At 40.6% G+C, this 16172-nt stretch overlaps 1 protein-coding gene across 6 annotated transcripts in view; it reads right to left on the bottom strand.

The window, feature by feature from the left end:
* Positions 1–3398: 3398 nt before the first annotated feature.
* Positions 3399–16172, bottom strand: part of LOC5568100 (serine/threonine-protein kinase 3) — a 48068-nt gene continuing 35294 nt past the window's right edge. For all 6 annotated transcript variants that reach the window (XM_021840923.1, XM_021840929.1, XM_021840926.1 and 3 more), the window contains exons 5-6: positions 5440–5933; positions 3399–3995 (exon numbers count right to left, since the gene is read on the bottom strand). In XM_021840923.1, the coding sequence (XP_021696615.1) occupies positions 3825–3995; positions 5440–5933 (665 nt within the window). In that variant the 3' untranslated portion in view covers positions 3399–3824. The remainder of the gene's footprint in view (positions 3996–5439; positions 5934–16172) is intronic.

The following is a 16172-nucleotide window of genomic DNA, read 5'->3' as shown; positions in this document are numbered from 1 at the left end:
ACTTTTGCTGGCACTACGTCCTTCAAGACATGACCTGCGCCACAATGTTACGCGAAGTAACTCGGTCCATGGCTGCTAACCTCCAATTCCTCGATCGCCCCACACTTCCAAGATCCTACTCCACTTGGTCAAACCACCTAGCTCGTTGCGCTCCCCTTCGTCTTGTACCGGCCGGATTTGAATTGAACACCATTTTTGCGGGATTGTTGTCCGGCATTCTCACAACGTGTCCCGCCCATCGTACCCTTCCAGCTTTGGAGGCTTTCGTGATACTGGGTTCGCCGTAGAGTTGCGCAAGCTGGTGGTTCATTCTTCTCCTCCATACGCCGTTCTCACATACTCCGCTGAAGATCGTCCTAAGCACTTCTTCTTCTTTTCTGGCGTTACGTCCTCACTGGGACAGAGCCTGCTTCTCAGCTTAGTGTTGTTATGAGCATTTCCACAGTTATTAACTGAGAGCTTACTATGCCAATGACCATTTTTGCATGCGTATATCGTGTGGCAGGTACGAAGATACTCTATGCCCTGAGAAATTGAGAAAATTTCCAACCCGAAAAGATCCTCGACCGGCGAGATTCGAACCCACGACCCTCAGCTTGGTCTTGCTGAATAGCTGCGCGTTTACCGCTACGGCTATTTGGGCCCCGTCCTAAGCACACGTCGTTCAAAAACTCCTAGCGCTTGCAGGTCCCCTTCGAGCATTGTCCACGTCTCATGCCCATAGAGGACTACCGGTCGTATTAGCGTCTTGTGCATGGTACACTTAGTACGGAAGTGAAGTTTATCAGACCGCAAGGTCTTGTGGAGTCCATAGTAAGCACGACTTCCGGCAATGATACGTCTTCGAATTTCTCTGCTGCAGTTGTTATCCGACGTTATCAATGATCCGAGGTAGACGAATTCGTCCACCACCTCGAACTCATCCCCGTCGATCGTCACGCGTCTGCCTATGCGAGCTCTATCGCGCTCGGTTCCTCCAGCCAGCAGATATTTCGTCTTCGACGTATTTACCTTCAATCCAACCTGATCTGTTTCACGTTTCAGCTTGGTATACTGTTCAGCAACCACCTGGAACGTTCTTTCGACAATGTCCACGTCGTTAGCGAAACAAATGAACTGGCTGGATTTATTGAAGATCGTGCCCGCATGTTGAAGCCCGCCCGTTTCATAACACCTTCTAGCGCAATATTGAACAGGAGGCAGGAAAGACCATCGCTTTGTCGAAGTCCTTTACGTGTTTCAAACGGGTCCGATAACACAGCGTAACAAAAATGACACTTTTGCGTGTCTCAAGGATCAAATTATGTGTCTCTAGTAGATTTTGGGTCGCTGAATCTAATACCGTTCTCAGAAATGTTCCAGCACGTCACAATTTTTAGCTACAGGTCGCCAAAGTTGTATAAAACACTGGTTTAAGTGATGTTTACATGAAATTTAAAGTATGATTTATCAAACTTTTTTGTGATATGATCTACCAAACATGCTAAATAGGACTTGAACTTTCAATTAAGATACAAATCAGTTGATATTTAATGATAAAATTTAGTTTAAATCGATTTTTTTCAACATGTTTGCAGTCTTTATATAAAATTGTTCGTTTCTCTTATATGGCATAATACAATACTTTTCTGAACCACCAAAAAATAACATTTTACCATCGAAAATATTATGAAATTCGATAATAATTATTGTTCTATACATGAAGTTTGAATTCTATGACAAATTGAGCAAATAAATTACCGTACAAGTTGGAAAACTTGCATGCAAGTAGGCTAAAACTGTCATATATAGCATTTTCAACAGTCAATATCTCAAAAACTAGACGTGCCATGATATTTTTGAAAACGGCAATGGACTCAGCAACCCTTAATTTAGTAAATAGCGGTATTTTGGTGCTTGAGACAAAACCGTGTTCCGCAGTGTAATGCACCCGATATCTTCACACAGCACTGTACACTATCCATCGTTGCTTTGATCAGTCTAGTCAGTTTCCCGGGAAAACCATTCTCGTCCATAATCTTCCATAGCTCTTCGCGGTCGATGGTATCATAGGCCGCTTTGAAATCGATGAATAGGTGGTGCGTAGGGACTTGATATTCGCGACACTTTTGGAGGATCTGCCGCAACATAAAGATTTGGTCTGTCGTCGATCGCCCGTCCACAAAACCGGCTTGATAACTTCCCACAAATCTGCTGGCCAGTGACGATAGACGGCGGAAGATGATCTGGGAAAGCAATTTAGGCGGTATCCATTTATTACGTAACGCTAAAATTGGAAATTTTGATGAAGCCATTCCTCCTGCTGTCTTGATCTTCCTCCTCTGCGCCGTTTAGGTGTTCATCGTAGTGCTGCTTCCACCTTTCAATCACCTCACGTTCGTCCTTCAAGATACCTCCATCCTTATCCAGGCACATTTCGGCTCGCGGCACAAAGCCTTTGCGGGATGCATTTAGTTTCTTGTAGAACTTTCGTGTTTCTTGAGAACGATACAGCTGCTCCATCTCTTCGCACTCCAACTCTTCCAGGCGGCGCTTTTTATCCCGGAATAGATGGGTTTGCACAACAAGCATATGATTCTCAAAGATGACTCATCACAGAGCTCTCTACAGCGATCTCAACAGAAATACCCATATAAGCCTACACAGAAAACTCAACTGACGTTTTTACAGAATAGTCCCCAGAAGCTTAAAAAGAGATCTCCTCAGAATGCGGCTAAAATGGTGTGCAAAAACAAAAAGAAGCAAAACATGAAGCTAGTTTGAATCGGATCGCAACGCAGTGCGGCCTACAGTCTTTTTCAGACCCGACTATTGCAGACACTTAAGCCTTGATCGCTTTATGTGGCAAAACATTAGAACGCGGGAGAAGTCCTGAGGTACGTTGGGTCTTATAAAATATGGTAAGGTAGGATGTTTTGACGTTATTTAAACTTTACCCAACTCCTCATTTTGTTGATCTGACAATGCTTCTGCCGTTGGAGTGTACACATTCCATGCTACCAAGAGTTCCATTAGGTCCACTGTGGGATCATACACTAGAACCGACAAAGTATAGGGTGGGAATGATATAATTTTGGCATCGACAGATTGATCACTTGATATTTTTTGATAAAATACTCTGGCATAGATAGGTGAAGATATTATGTTAGAAGGAGGACGGAAGATACAACAACAAAACCGACTTAAGTTCTTATTGATCTCAGATGATGGAACGCGAAACTCGGAAAATGGAACCTTATGGCGTTGTAGGCATATAAATAACTTACTCCATTTGTTTTTTTTTTCTTGTTGCTGTTGTTCAAAGTAATACAAATTTAATAGATATTAGTTCATAAATTCGAATGATCTATACTTTGCTTCACCATTTTTAAAATAGCACTTAATTAGTTTTTTTTTTCGCTAAAATGATTCCGCTCCGTTTCAGGCTTGCAGGCAGTCGGGAAGTCGTCCTTCTGTGTCGCGGAGCTTCTGCATAAATAAACAATTTCAAATGCAAGAAAACTAAAATTTGCTTGAATTCCTAGATGCATCTGAGTTTTTTTTTTGCTTTCGCTCGTGGCAAAAATCTCAGCATGAAAACGAACGACAATCAATGGTTTGATTCGGTGAATGCTCACTAAAGTTGTTTTTTTATCGCTTAAAAATAATCAATTTTCAACTAAACCGACATCAGTGTAGGTTCCTAAAATGACGTCTTTGCATTTGATTCCTATTACTATAGTTTCTGTTTTCTCTACAAGTGGGATTCTTTATAGCACTTTTACTTCGCGCATCTCTGCGGGCGTTAGAAGCCCAAAACTATGCCCCGCTGCAGATGGAAAAACTCAGAATTCCTCGTGCTTTTGCTGTCGCTTCTGCTGTTTGGCCTCGATCGCGTCGATGATGGGCTTCCGCTTGGCGTGGTAGCGTTTGTTCGTTTCCGCTAGTTCCTTCTCCATCTCCTTGTCGATGCTGGCCAACCGCTGCTCGAGCTGTTCGTAGTTGAGGAATTTCAACTGGTAAGGGAAAGCAAGAAGATCATTTTATTGCGAGTTACACCGGATCCAGTTTTGAAAACATTGACTTATGGGCGTAGCCAGGATTTCCGTCCTAAATATAGGAACTTCCCAAGTAACATTGGTAGCTGAACAATAGTTTGTGAAATTGAAATAATCTTAAGAGTGATTTACTGAGCTCTTATTCTACAAAATTGTTTGTTGAATTTAGACCTCATGCACACAAATAGAGATCAAACAAGAACTAAAAAGAGATCAAACACGACCCAAGAAAACAAAAAGAATCCAAATGAAACCAGTTTTATACACATATAGCTTGAGCTTGACTGGCCACCCATGGTTGCTACTTAAGTATCGCCAGATCAGCTTCACCTACTCTAGGAACCAACCAGATGACTGCTGCTTGGGACTAACAGACGCCATCGGTGTATAAGTGCTGGTGATCTTCTATTTTTAGGCAACAATGGCGCCTGCCACGTCAGAATGCTGACCAATGAGGGGAAGAGGGAATAATTGATGGTGTATTCAGAACTGACTCCCACGGTAGACCAGATATACCCCTGTATCTACGCCATTTCATACGGGAAGGTGTAGGGGTGGTAACTTCATGGCACAGAGGCTTGCTGTTTGGTTAGCAGACTGCCTGTGTATCAGGCGTAAGGAAAAGCGTGCTATAATGATGGAAGAATGGAAGCGTAGGGAAACGGTTTTTTTGTCCTTCTCTGGTTCTAGCAAATGCTATAAATTGTGAAAGATCAACTTTAATATATTAAGAATGGGAGATAGAAGCAAGTGAGAGATACAACTACAAAGTACCCAGACAACCAGAAGTCGCATAACAGTTTACGAACAAAGTCGTTTATTTATACAAATTGCATCACTCCCACACTACTTAGTGGATAAAATCGTTTGATTGATGGATTTCCTCGCATAAAACGTTATTTTATGAGTTCATATGTACATTTTGTTTCGCCCCGTATACTCGTACAAAGATAGTCGGATCAATCCGTAGCAGCTGTCAAATGAACTTTGTTATCATAAATTAAGTCGCATAAGAGTACAGATTAGTTCGCAATAAAATCGGTACACTCGTATTGCATGTTATTTTTCATCATATAAAAATGCACGTATATCGCCTCCACTTTTGTACGTATAAGGCCTTTTCGCACCATCTTATACGTGAAACTTTCCACATATAAGCATCGCATAACGCAAAAAGTTATTCCGTTATACGTACAATCTGGTTGTCTGGGTACGAGGAAAGTGACGGACCTGTGATTGAACCCATGATCTTCTGCTTATAAAGCAGAAGCGGTAGCCATTGGAACACCAACCCCGTCCACAATCTTTGAAAAGTTCGAACACAAGAAAAATTCCGATATAGAAGATTGTCCCTCTCTGGCTACGCCCATATGTCAACTACAGAATGATCCTCCTTACTCACCGAATCATATTCGCTATCAATCAAATTGATCCTATTGTTGTAAATGCGATTGTGAGCTTCCATCCCGCCTCCGCCTCCTCCACCGCCACCACCTCCCCCTCCCCCATCGGGAGTTACAGCCACTGGGGACTGCTGGTACTGCACCTGTTGTGGCGGCTGCTGCTGCTGATGCATATTGGGGCTAACGGCAGATATCTGATTGAGCTGCAACTGCAAGTGCGATTGAAATCGCTGCCGCTCCTCGTTCAGCTGCTGCTCATCGAGGCTCTGCGTTAGAGGCGGAGCCGTGGGCTGCTGTTGCTTACTCGGAGTTTGCACCTGAGGTTGTGGTCGCTGCGGGGACGCGTCCTGATCTTCCGGCGAAGAGCTATCATCGTCGTAACTTTGCTGATTGTTCGATTTGGTCACGAAGTTGGCCGCTTCCGCTTCCTTCTTGTCGAAGTGGTCCAGGAACAGCGGGCGGTACTTGGGTTTGTCCGGATTGGTGTCGTGCCCTGAGGATATACAGTAGGTTTTTAGATACAATTCTTCAATTTATTTAATCTTACCTTTACCAACGAACCTAAACGGGAAAATCACGATTTTGACTCTAGCTTTTTTGTTCGATGTTTTTAGAATCGTTAAATATCTACGACGAGATCACATTGCTAAATATACATCGCTTGGCACAATCAGTACATTTTCCTTGAAATCCATGTCAATGGTTATGCTTCATTCAACAAACACATTAATGGAGTCTCCCTCTCTGTAATCCCCTTTATCTGGCAGCCTAAAATAGGTGGCGTTTGCCGTTGTTGTCGAAACTATCCAATCTCATGTCCATTTATTATAAATTAACTTATCATAAATGGTTTCTAATAATCAAAGATATGCAGAATATAACTATCCTTAAAAATCCATTCAAGTTTGTAAAATCCGGAATATTCAACAAAGAAATATTCGCGGTGTAAAATGAAAAGAAGAGGCGATTTTGCCGTTTTTCTGAGGAGAAAAAACTAAACTCAAAATTTTCAACACAGATCATCAAGCGATTGGAGTGCAAAAAAGGCGAGGATTTTTTCAGGTACTTTTCTCTTGCTGCGATGCTCACCTTTACTGCCCATACTCGCAATACAGTCCCATTAGAAAAAACATCATGTTGAGAAAAACAGGTCTAAACATAATTGTAAAATTTGTCGTTTCGTCGCTGTTTGTAGTAGTGAATTCTGGTAGAATTACTCAACACATTATGATGTAAGTATACACAAATCTTTAACTACTAAAATAAAGTTAAAGCGATAGTTTATTATGATCAAATTCATAATACAGTTAACTCTCCCTTACTCGATATTCCGTATCTCGATATCGAGTTAGAGAACCATAGTAAAAGTTGGTTTTCATGGCTAACTCGATGGTCCCTTGGATCGCAGTTGCATTGGTTTTGTGTTCTGTAACTCGATACCTCCCTAACTCGATGGTCCCTTCAATATCAAGTAAGGGAGAGATGACTGTACTAGCATATGGGACTCGTTATCCAAGTATTTCTCTCGCCTAACGCAAATATACCCGCATACCAGTCCCATTACTTGGGACTCGCTTACTATGTTAGCGTGCACCTTGACGTATTTATTCATGTTTACGATGTGTTGCCAATTCCGGCAACACTGGTGAGGAGGTCTGCTAAGATACCCCTCGATCGGAGTCTGCCTGTTTGGAATCATGCAACATGCAAATGTCGCCGAGCGTATGACAGTGATTACTAGCGAGGTGTCAGTAAAATAGGTAGTATTTTTCATCATTAAGATATTCTCTTGAAACAAATCTAGTTGCTCATATTTTTGCCCTTCATTCCACATTATTACGTGTTTATTCAGAATAACATCATTTGAATTGGATTGATCAGGATCGATTTGTAAGTTAGATTAATGTGAATCATTATAACTCTGTACATCACTATATTTAAATTATGTTTGGTAGATCTGCGAATTCGGAGTCAGCTCATATTGTAGCACGGTAGAAAGATCGTGTGTTTGTTAGATATTCATCAAGTTAACGAGACTAAATTGTAAGTTCAAGAATTCAAGCACAAATAACCAAGTGCGTCTCTCTGAAGAGGTCCGAACATCCACATATATATCCAACAAAAGCTTGAAGAATTTACTTCCAAGGACACTAAGAAAGATGCCCGAAACCGACAGATACGACTGTAAGATTTGTCATCGTTCCAACAATGTCGATAACATGGTGTTTTGTCCGAAGTGTGAAGACTGGTTTCACTATCAATGCGTTGGAGTGAACGATGCTGTAGCGGACCAAAGTTGGATGTGTTCCGCCTGCTCGACTCGCCCGACAGTCAACCCTTCGAGACAAACGAGTACACCTATATTTGCTACTGGAGTACCCGAAGCGCCGGGACTATCTGCTGTACTCCCACCGATGGTGAGTACTCTGTCCTCTGAGTTACCTTTGGCTCAAGCGACTCATCACTCGAAATATCGTAAATTCGGGTCAGTCAATACTGACCGAACAAGCACGGGAAAGTCTCCGGTGGGTTCAAGAACAGCGAGAGTTAGTGGAAAGAGAGATGGAAGAAAACCACCGATTAGAATTGGAGCGAAAAACGTTGGAACTGAAAAGGCTCACCAATAAGGCTATGTTGGGAATTCTCAACAACACGAGCGACGCTGTCATGAATAGTTCTAACGATCCAGCTGCTGCAGTAGAAGTTAGTACGGTAGGGAATTGGATGCAAGGGATAGTCGGTGAGATGCAGAATCTCTCGATCGCTCGGTTGAGCGGAAAGCCAGAGAAGTCATCTATCGGTCCAACCTTTGACATAAGTTCCACACCGACAACTGCAGGAATGCAAATGAGTTCGTTTGACCAAACGTTGTCGCCAACTGTCCGAAGTGTTCTGAATGGTCAGGTGAGTGTACCGCCTACGACCAACCTTTCATTCCCGACGGTTGTATCTTCACAAATACCTGTTAGCATACAATCAGAAATCGATCGTTTTCATCAAACGAGTGCAATGCAAAGAAATGTTTTTAATTGAGTGCCACCAGGGTTAGGAATCGATAACCATACGAACGTCGTGACAGTTTGCTCGACGGTCCCAACGGTAGGTCCGGCTTATACTCGATGGGAACCTTCAAGTGTAGCCTGCGGTGCGCTGGTTAATGATCCACCAACAACAGTTTTCGCGCCCCCTCGATATCATGCTGGTATAGTTCCGGGTATAGTTGCTAGTGCAAGTGCTCCTGTGACTCAACTAACAGGTAGCCTCCCACCAAAGATGGTTCCTTCTAACCATCTTTGCTCCCACATTCAATTCCTAGTATGGGTTTGAATTACGGAGTAACGGGTGGAGGATATGGCTTCCAATCACTTCCGGTTCCAGAGTACACGTCAGCTGTAAATGCGCCTGGTGCATTGCCAATTGGACTCAACAACGTATAGGGTCTATCTAGTGTGAATTATCCGTTTCAAGCTGGGTTTGGACATACGGCTAACGTCAGCGTGGGTGGCGGACTTCCTGTCAATTCAAACAATATCCACGGTTTCCAAAGGTCTCACGATTATGTGAGTCAGCAGCAAATGCTTCCAACACAACACCAGTTAATGGCAAGACAAGTCATGCCTAAAGACCTACCATCGTTCAGGGGTGATCCAGAAGACTGGCCACTCTTTTATAGCGCATATATGAATTCAACGATGGCGTGTGGATATTCAGACGTCGAGAATTTGGCCAGACTGCAGAAGGCGCTGCAGGGCAAAGCGTTCGATGCAGTAAAAAGTCGACTACTGCTCCCAGCATGCGTGCCACAGGTTTTGTCTACCTTGTACATGCTCTACGGTAGACCTGAATTGATCATTCAAACGCTTTTGAACAAAGTTTGAGAGACTCCAGCTCCAAAATCAGATAAGTTGGAGACTCTGATTTCATTTGGAATGGTTGTTCAAAATCTATGTGATCATTTAGAAGCATCGGGGCAGATAGCACACATGTGCAACCCTATTTTGCTGCAGGAACTGGTGGAAAAGATACCGGCTCATCTTCGTCTTGACTGGGCTTTGTATAAACGACAGTTTGCGGCAATTGATTTAAGAACCTTTGCAACATACATGTCAACACTCGTGGCTGCAGCATCTGATGTCACAATCAACGCAGATAGTAGACAGTCACAGCCAACCAGAAATGATCGTGGGAAGGAGACATTTTTTCTCAATACACATTCTGCAGCAGAAATGTCAAAGAAAGACGGCAAGGAGGAGAATATGTCAGGAGTTGTATGTTTGGCATGTAACGGTCCAAATCACAAAGTTAAGGACTGTATCGTCTTTAAAAAATGGGACCCAGAGAATCGATGGGAAATTGTCAAAGACCATCACCTTTGTAAAATGTGCTTGGGAAAACATGGTCAACGCTCCTGTAAACAGCAAGGGGTTTGCGGGATGGAAGGATGCCAACAACGACATCACCCTTTACTTCATAACGGAAAGCATAACCAACCAATTACAGATGAAGACACGCAACTAGTGGACAGAGCTAATGACGGTTCTGGAGAAGGAATAAATGCTCACCATTCAACTGGAAAGTCGACACTGTTCCGCATTATACCAGTAAAACTTTTCTGGGGTGGAAAGTCTATTGAAACATACGCATTTTTAGACGACGGCTCATCGATGACGTTGATTGAACAATCCGTCGCAGATCGTCTGGGCATAGATGATGGCGAGTCACTTCCCCTAGGCTTATCTTGGACTGGTGACATAAACAGGCAGGTTCCCAACTCTAAGCGAGTATCGATAGACATATCCGGCATGGGTGAAAGTAAACGGTTCGCTCTGAATGATACGAGAACAGTTACGAATTTACAGCTTCCTAAGCAAACACTAAAGTACGATGAATTGGTGCGGCAGTATGCTCACATACGGGGACTACCTATCAGTAGCTATGATTCGGTGTCGCCTGGGATTTTAATTGGATCTGATAATGCAAGTTTGATTGCGACGTTGAAGCTGCGTGAAGGTGAACTTGGCGATCCGCTGGCAGCTAAAACACGATTGGGTTGGTCTATCTATGGACATGTCGCCGACGAAAGGAAGCAAGCGAACTTCAGCTTTCATATTCGCGAATATGATAGAACCAATGTTGAATTCATAAGAGGTTCATTTGACAATGATTTGAATTCATCAAAATATGAAGTCGGCAGCATGGTTATGAAAAGCAACTCGCAGGCTGCAGAACGAATCAACATAGGACGAAGATCGATTAGCTGTTTCGGATTTGTCGAGAGTTCAACTACTCTAATACGTCAGCAGGAACAAGAGTCAACAGTAAAGAATAAGAATCAGTTATTGAACTATGGAAATTTCGCAGGGCTCAAATTGTATCAGCTTGGCAATGCAGAAAAGGTAACGTTCAGGTAACGCAGAGCAAGTAAAGGGTAGCATACTGCGTTACGGGCTGGGGAATGTTGCCAATTCCGGCAACACTGGTGAGGAGGTCTGCTAAGATACCCCTCGATCGGAGTCTGCCTGTTTGGAATCATGCAACATGCAAATGTCGCCGAGCGTATGACAGTGATTACTAGCGAGATGTCAGTAAAATAGGTAGTATTTTTCATCATTAAGATATTCTCTTAAAACAAATCTAGTTGGTCATATTTTTGCCCTTCATTCCACATTATTACGTGTTTATTCAGAATAACATCATTTGAATTGGATTGATCAGGATCGATTTGTAAGTTAGAGGAATGTGAATTATTATAACTCTGTACATCACTATATTTAAATAATGTTTGGTAGATCTGCGAATTCGGAGTCAGCTCATATTGTAGCACGGTAGAAAGATCGTGTGTTTGTTAGATATTCATCAAGTTAACGCGACTAAATTGTAATTTTGCTATAATTTCTGTTGATCAAACATAATCGAAATAAATCTTTTTCAGCTTCAAGAATTCAAGCACAAATAACCAAGTGCGTCTCTCTGAAGAGGTCCGAACATCCACATATATATCCAACACGATGTATTCCAAGCAAGATTCCAAAGTGCATTTCCTATTGCAATTGTTTATATCAGTATCTTTTAAGTGCAGTAATTTCTAGCAATGTTATAAAACTAAATGGTGATTACAGTATAGTGAAGTAGAATTACATAAAGATGGTCTGACGGTTGCACCGGCCAAAAGCCAAAGTTTAATATAACCAGTTGCAGCATGACAGTTGGATATCGATGTTGGATTTGAATTATACAAAGGTAAAATGCAAGCAACGTTATATCTGCAAGCTGATGGCGGTCCATTGATTTGGATAATCCTGCTGTGTGTCCGGGACCTTCTCATTTTTCGGCATTGCCACGAAAACCTTGTCGACGATATTAGTGGCGAAGTTTACAGTTCTGCGCTTGCCCAAAAAAAGCCTTTCCCTGCCCTCCGCCAATGAAAATTTACTAGAGATTTATATGAAGAAATGTAGTAGAACAACAAAAGCATTGACTCAGGGAAGCCATTATGTTTATTATTGTAAGGAGGCTTCAGAAGGTTCTACCATTTTGCACTAGAGAAGGCATTCTGTGACAGCTTTCAAATATGAATACGAATTTTTCTGGAGTATAAATTATGAAAATCACCGTAATTTGTACTATTTATTCTTCTTACGACATGACTACCACTGTAGAATATTACAGAAATTATAATAGGAATGTGTTTGCTTCAATTTCGTCGTAATCAACTGATGGGACTGTTATGCGGGTACTTTCAATATGGGACGCACATGATTTGGTATTTTTTCACATTTTGTCCATACAAATATACAATTTTAAGAAAGATTTTGAAAAGTGCACTATAAATAAAGACTATTCATGAGGCTAACTCAAAAGTGACAAAAATTCAGATGGGACTGTTATGCGAGTATGGGCAGTTTACTCACGCTTCAAGAAACACTCTTGACTCAAGAGTCTTGAGTGTGCCGCCCAAAAACAGGGCAGTCCTTGGGGAGTTGTGATGGCATTCATTTTTGATGAAATTTTACTCTGGTGTGATTTGTGCTGCCCATTTTTAGTTGCCTCTCTGCAAAGGCAGCACGCTGCTCTAGAGTATATCACCGGACTTTGATGATGGTGAGGAGTATTATCAAGCCTGCTCGTAATAATACGAAGCACTAAGCAAGGGTGATACTTAGACCGTTATTATCATAAAAAATCTCCATCAAATCTGAGCTCACCAGTCGTGTTCTATGGCCAATATTCATGTCTGGACAAAATTTAAAAAATATCGTAGGTCCCGTTTTGCAGTTACGCCCTTTTGAAAGTAAAGTGACATTTAGACGGATGACTAATGATCATTGAACATGTATCGTGATCAGTGTTGCGATGGATCTTCTTCGCGAACGATGATCAACGCATCTTCGCGATCCAATATTAGCCGAAATTCATTTTTCATTTTTGCGTAACGAAAAGCAACAAAAAAGCGAACGGATGCAACGCCGAAAAACCAAAATGAACACACCGATAAGTGACTCGTGAAGCCTTCCCAGTCGTAGGATTCATTTACCCACGCGGATAATCTACGTAATCCGAACTACTCGAAAGTTATAGCGTCCTGTACATGCTCTACCGTAATTTCTATTCACTCTACGCATTCGGTAGATATCCGTTGATACCCATACCCAATATTAATGAAATAACAGTGAGCGAAATTAGGAGCGTGCGCGAAATATGGTAGCATCACGGTACATTTCTTCTGATAATCACGAATCATGGATTTGAACTCCGATTCTCAAGATCGGAAGTCGAGTAGCTTGACCTCAGGGCTATATCATATATATATATATATATATATATATATATATATATATATATATATATATATATATATATATATATATATATATATATATATATATATATATATATATATATATATATATATATATATATATATATATATATATATATATATATATATATAACTGCTTGGCATCAAATGCGAATGTTGTTTGAAGCACGACTGCATTGATGACATTTGCTAGCTGTTTGCTTCAATCATCATCCATCATTGAAAAAGCAACAGGGTGTCGACTCAATTTTGAAAATAAAATTCCCTGACTTTCCTTGACCTTCCAGTCATTTTCCAGAAAAGTTCCAGACCACTGGGTTGGTTAATTTGAAATAAGTAAGATTTTTACAAGAAGATACATATTCGTTATGTTATAGGTCGTATGAATAAACGGATCAAAAGCTTTTACTTTATTGAGATATATGTACCTTGCAGATGACATTCTTGAACGTTTATTCAAGTTGATATGATAAAACTGAAAACTGAGAATCTGTTTACTTTTCAAACTTGAAGATCCGTATGAACAAAGATGTTCTCGGCTAGTGAACTACCTTAGACCTAATTTAAAATTTTAGGCATGAACGAAAATTTTGGACTCCTTCCTGATTATAACTTTTTTATACAAGAGGCAACACTATTACGATCATCCACCATACTTTTTTTGTTGGAAGAAAGCTATCCTCAAATTTGGCTATTTCTTTTTCCAGGCTAAATTCTAGCCAATGCTATAGAACTTTCTAGGAGAATTGCTTCCACATAGATTGCTCAGAAATTATTCTTGAAATTCTTAAGATATTTTTCCAGATATTCCTTCAATACTTCTCAATGAACTCTTGAAAGATTTCCTCCAGAAGCTCCTCATCTCCAAGATTCTCTAAAAATTGTTTCAGTGAAACTCACGTCCATCGCTGCTGTAGGCAAAAGCCTTGAAAATTGCAAAACACCCGTTGCTAAGGGCAACCCAAAATAACTGTAGATAAATGTTCTATTTTCCGCTGCATTTCCCGCATTAAGAGCCTTCAATGAAAAAAGTCGAAAAGTTCCCAATTTGAATGATGATTTTTATAAACATTTTACAAAGCAATCCATGAAGATTTACAATGTTCAACTAGTTTTGACGTTTTTCTTAAGGCTTAGTGTGTTTAATTAATGATTCGATTTTTCTGATTCTGTTTTTCAAGAGCTGTCCGGAATTGAAAACAAAGTGTCCGGAATATGAAGCGAAAGTGTGGTTGTGTCCGGAATAAAAATCATGAAGAGGCCGAACATTTTTATCGATTAAAGTGAATTAAAGATGTGGAATCCGAATCTTCGCCCACCATTCGAAATTTAGGTGTTTGCAGGGCCTGATTACGCTAAAGTTTTGTACAGAACGATTCAATTTATATGTGTAGTGATTAGTTGTACTTCACTGAAGCCTTAAGTGTCCGTAATATGAATCAAAACGGTAGGTTACTTAATGAGATTCACGTTTTTGAACTACTGTACTGGGAAAGCCACGTGATTTTCGCGAAATTCAAGCCTACTACTATTACCATTCCCAGCACTGGTCAATAGATTATCAAGATTATTTCAAATGATATTTCTGAAATTTCTGCGTTTCAATGATTTTCTGGATTACTAAAAATAATCCAGGAACTTTGAGAATCATCCTCAGAATTTCTGGAGAACTTCCTGGGTCCTGGTTCCTTAGTCGAGTGGTTAGAGTCCACGGCTGCAAAGCAAAGCCATGCTGAAGGTGTATTGATTTAGCATGATCAATTACTTTGCAGACAATAAATTCGTTTGATGTTAAAGTATTGATATATTTTCCCTGACCTCAAGTGAAATTCTCTGATTTTCCCTGACTTTTCAGGTCAAAAATAAATTCCCTGACATTCCCTGACTTTCCAGGTTTTTCCAGGTAGTCGACAACCTGAGCAAAGCTACTATGTTCAATTTTGTAACATGTCCGCAATTGTGCCATTTGACAGCAGCTCTAAATGCCGGGAAATGAGGAATGTCGTTTTTCCGACGATTTTTTACAATTTATCTGTAACTCGTATACAACAATAGTGTACTGCAATAATGTTCAGAAAGGCAAAGGAATGATACTACGGTTGAATTTTTATGATTAAGCATGAGGATAAGAATTTCGTAGAACAAAAACTGTAGAAAAATGTATGTTTTACACGTACTTCAATGAACAGAAATCAATCTTATGATGTCAAAACCATCTCTAATTGGCATACAGTGTTCTCAAAAGTTGTAAAGTACCGTAAACGTACCATATTTGACGCGGGTCCAAACTTGACGCATTTTCTAATTAATTTTATCATTAATTATTTTTAGTTCAGACTAGTACTCGAAAATGTATTGCTTAATCTTCATTTAAAAAAAAAAGACACTGACACGTTAATGCTTCCAGTGGGCATTTATGCCCTTTGACGGAAGCACCACACTAGACAACGGACTAGCATGCAACGCCCAGTGGCACAGTCGGAAAACAGTTCTCACGAAAAGTTTACCGGCCTGAGGCGGGAATCGAATCCACACTTCATAGCACGATGCGGCTAAATGCCTGGTGACACTAACCGCACGGCTACGAAGTCCACAATTTACATGTTATTGAAGGATTCCAATCGAAAAAAGGTTATTTTTGAATAATAATAGGCAAAAAATAAAATTTATTTGAAAACGCATCCGACAAGTGCGTCATTTCTTAGTGAATGTGCTAAATATTGTTAATCAATTTTCGTAAAAATATTGTGCTGTTTTACAGCAATATCATCAGCAACAGTCAGTAATATTCTTTTATTCGTGAATTGACGTCGAATTTTTTCTACTTTTAAAGTTTAAGACATATTTTTGTATGAAAATTTTGTGCGTCAAGTTAAGCTCACAATGTTCCTTATTATTTGCTATTTTGTTCGA

This window comes from Aedes aegypti, chromosome 2 (assembly GCF_002204515.2).
Source record: "Aedes aegypti strain LVP_AGWG chromosome 2, AaegL5.0 Primary Assembly, whole genome shotgun sequence".
Taxonomy (NCBI): domain Eukaryota; kingdom Metazoa; phylum Arthropoda; class Insecta; order Diptera; family Culicidae; genus Aedes; species Aedes aegypti.
This window is presented reverse-complemented; position numbering and strand designations above follow the sequence as displayed.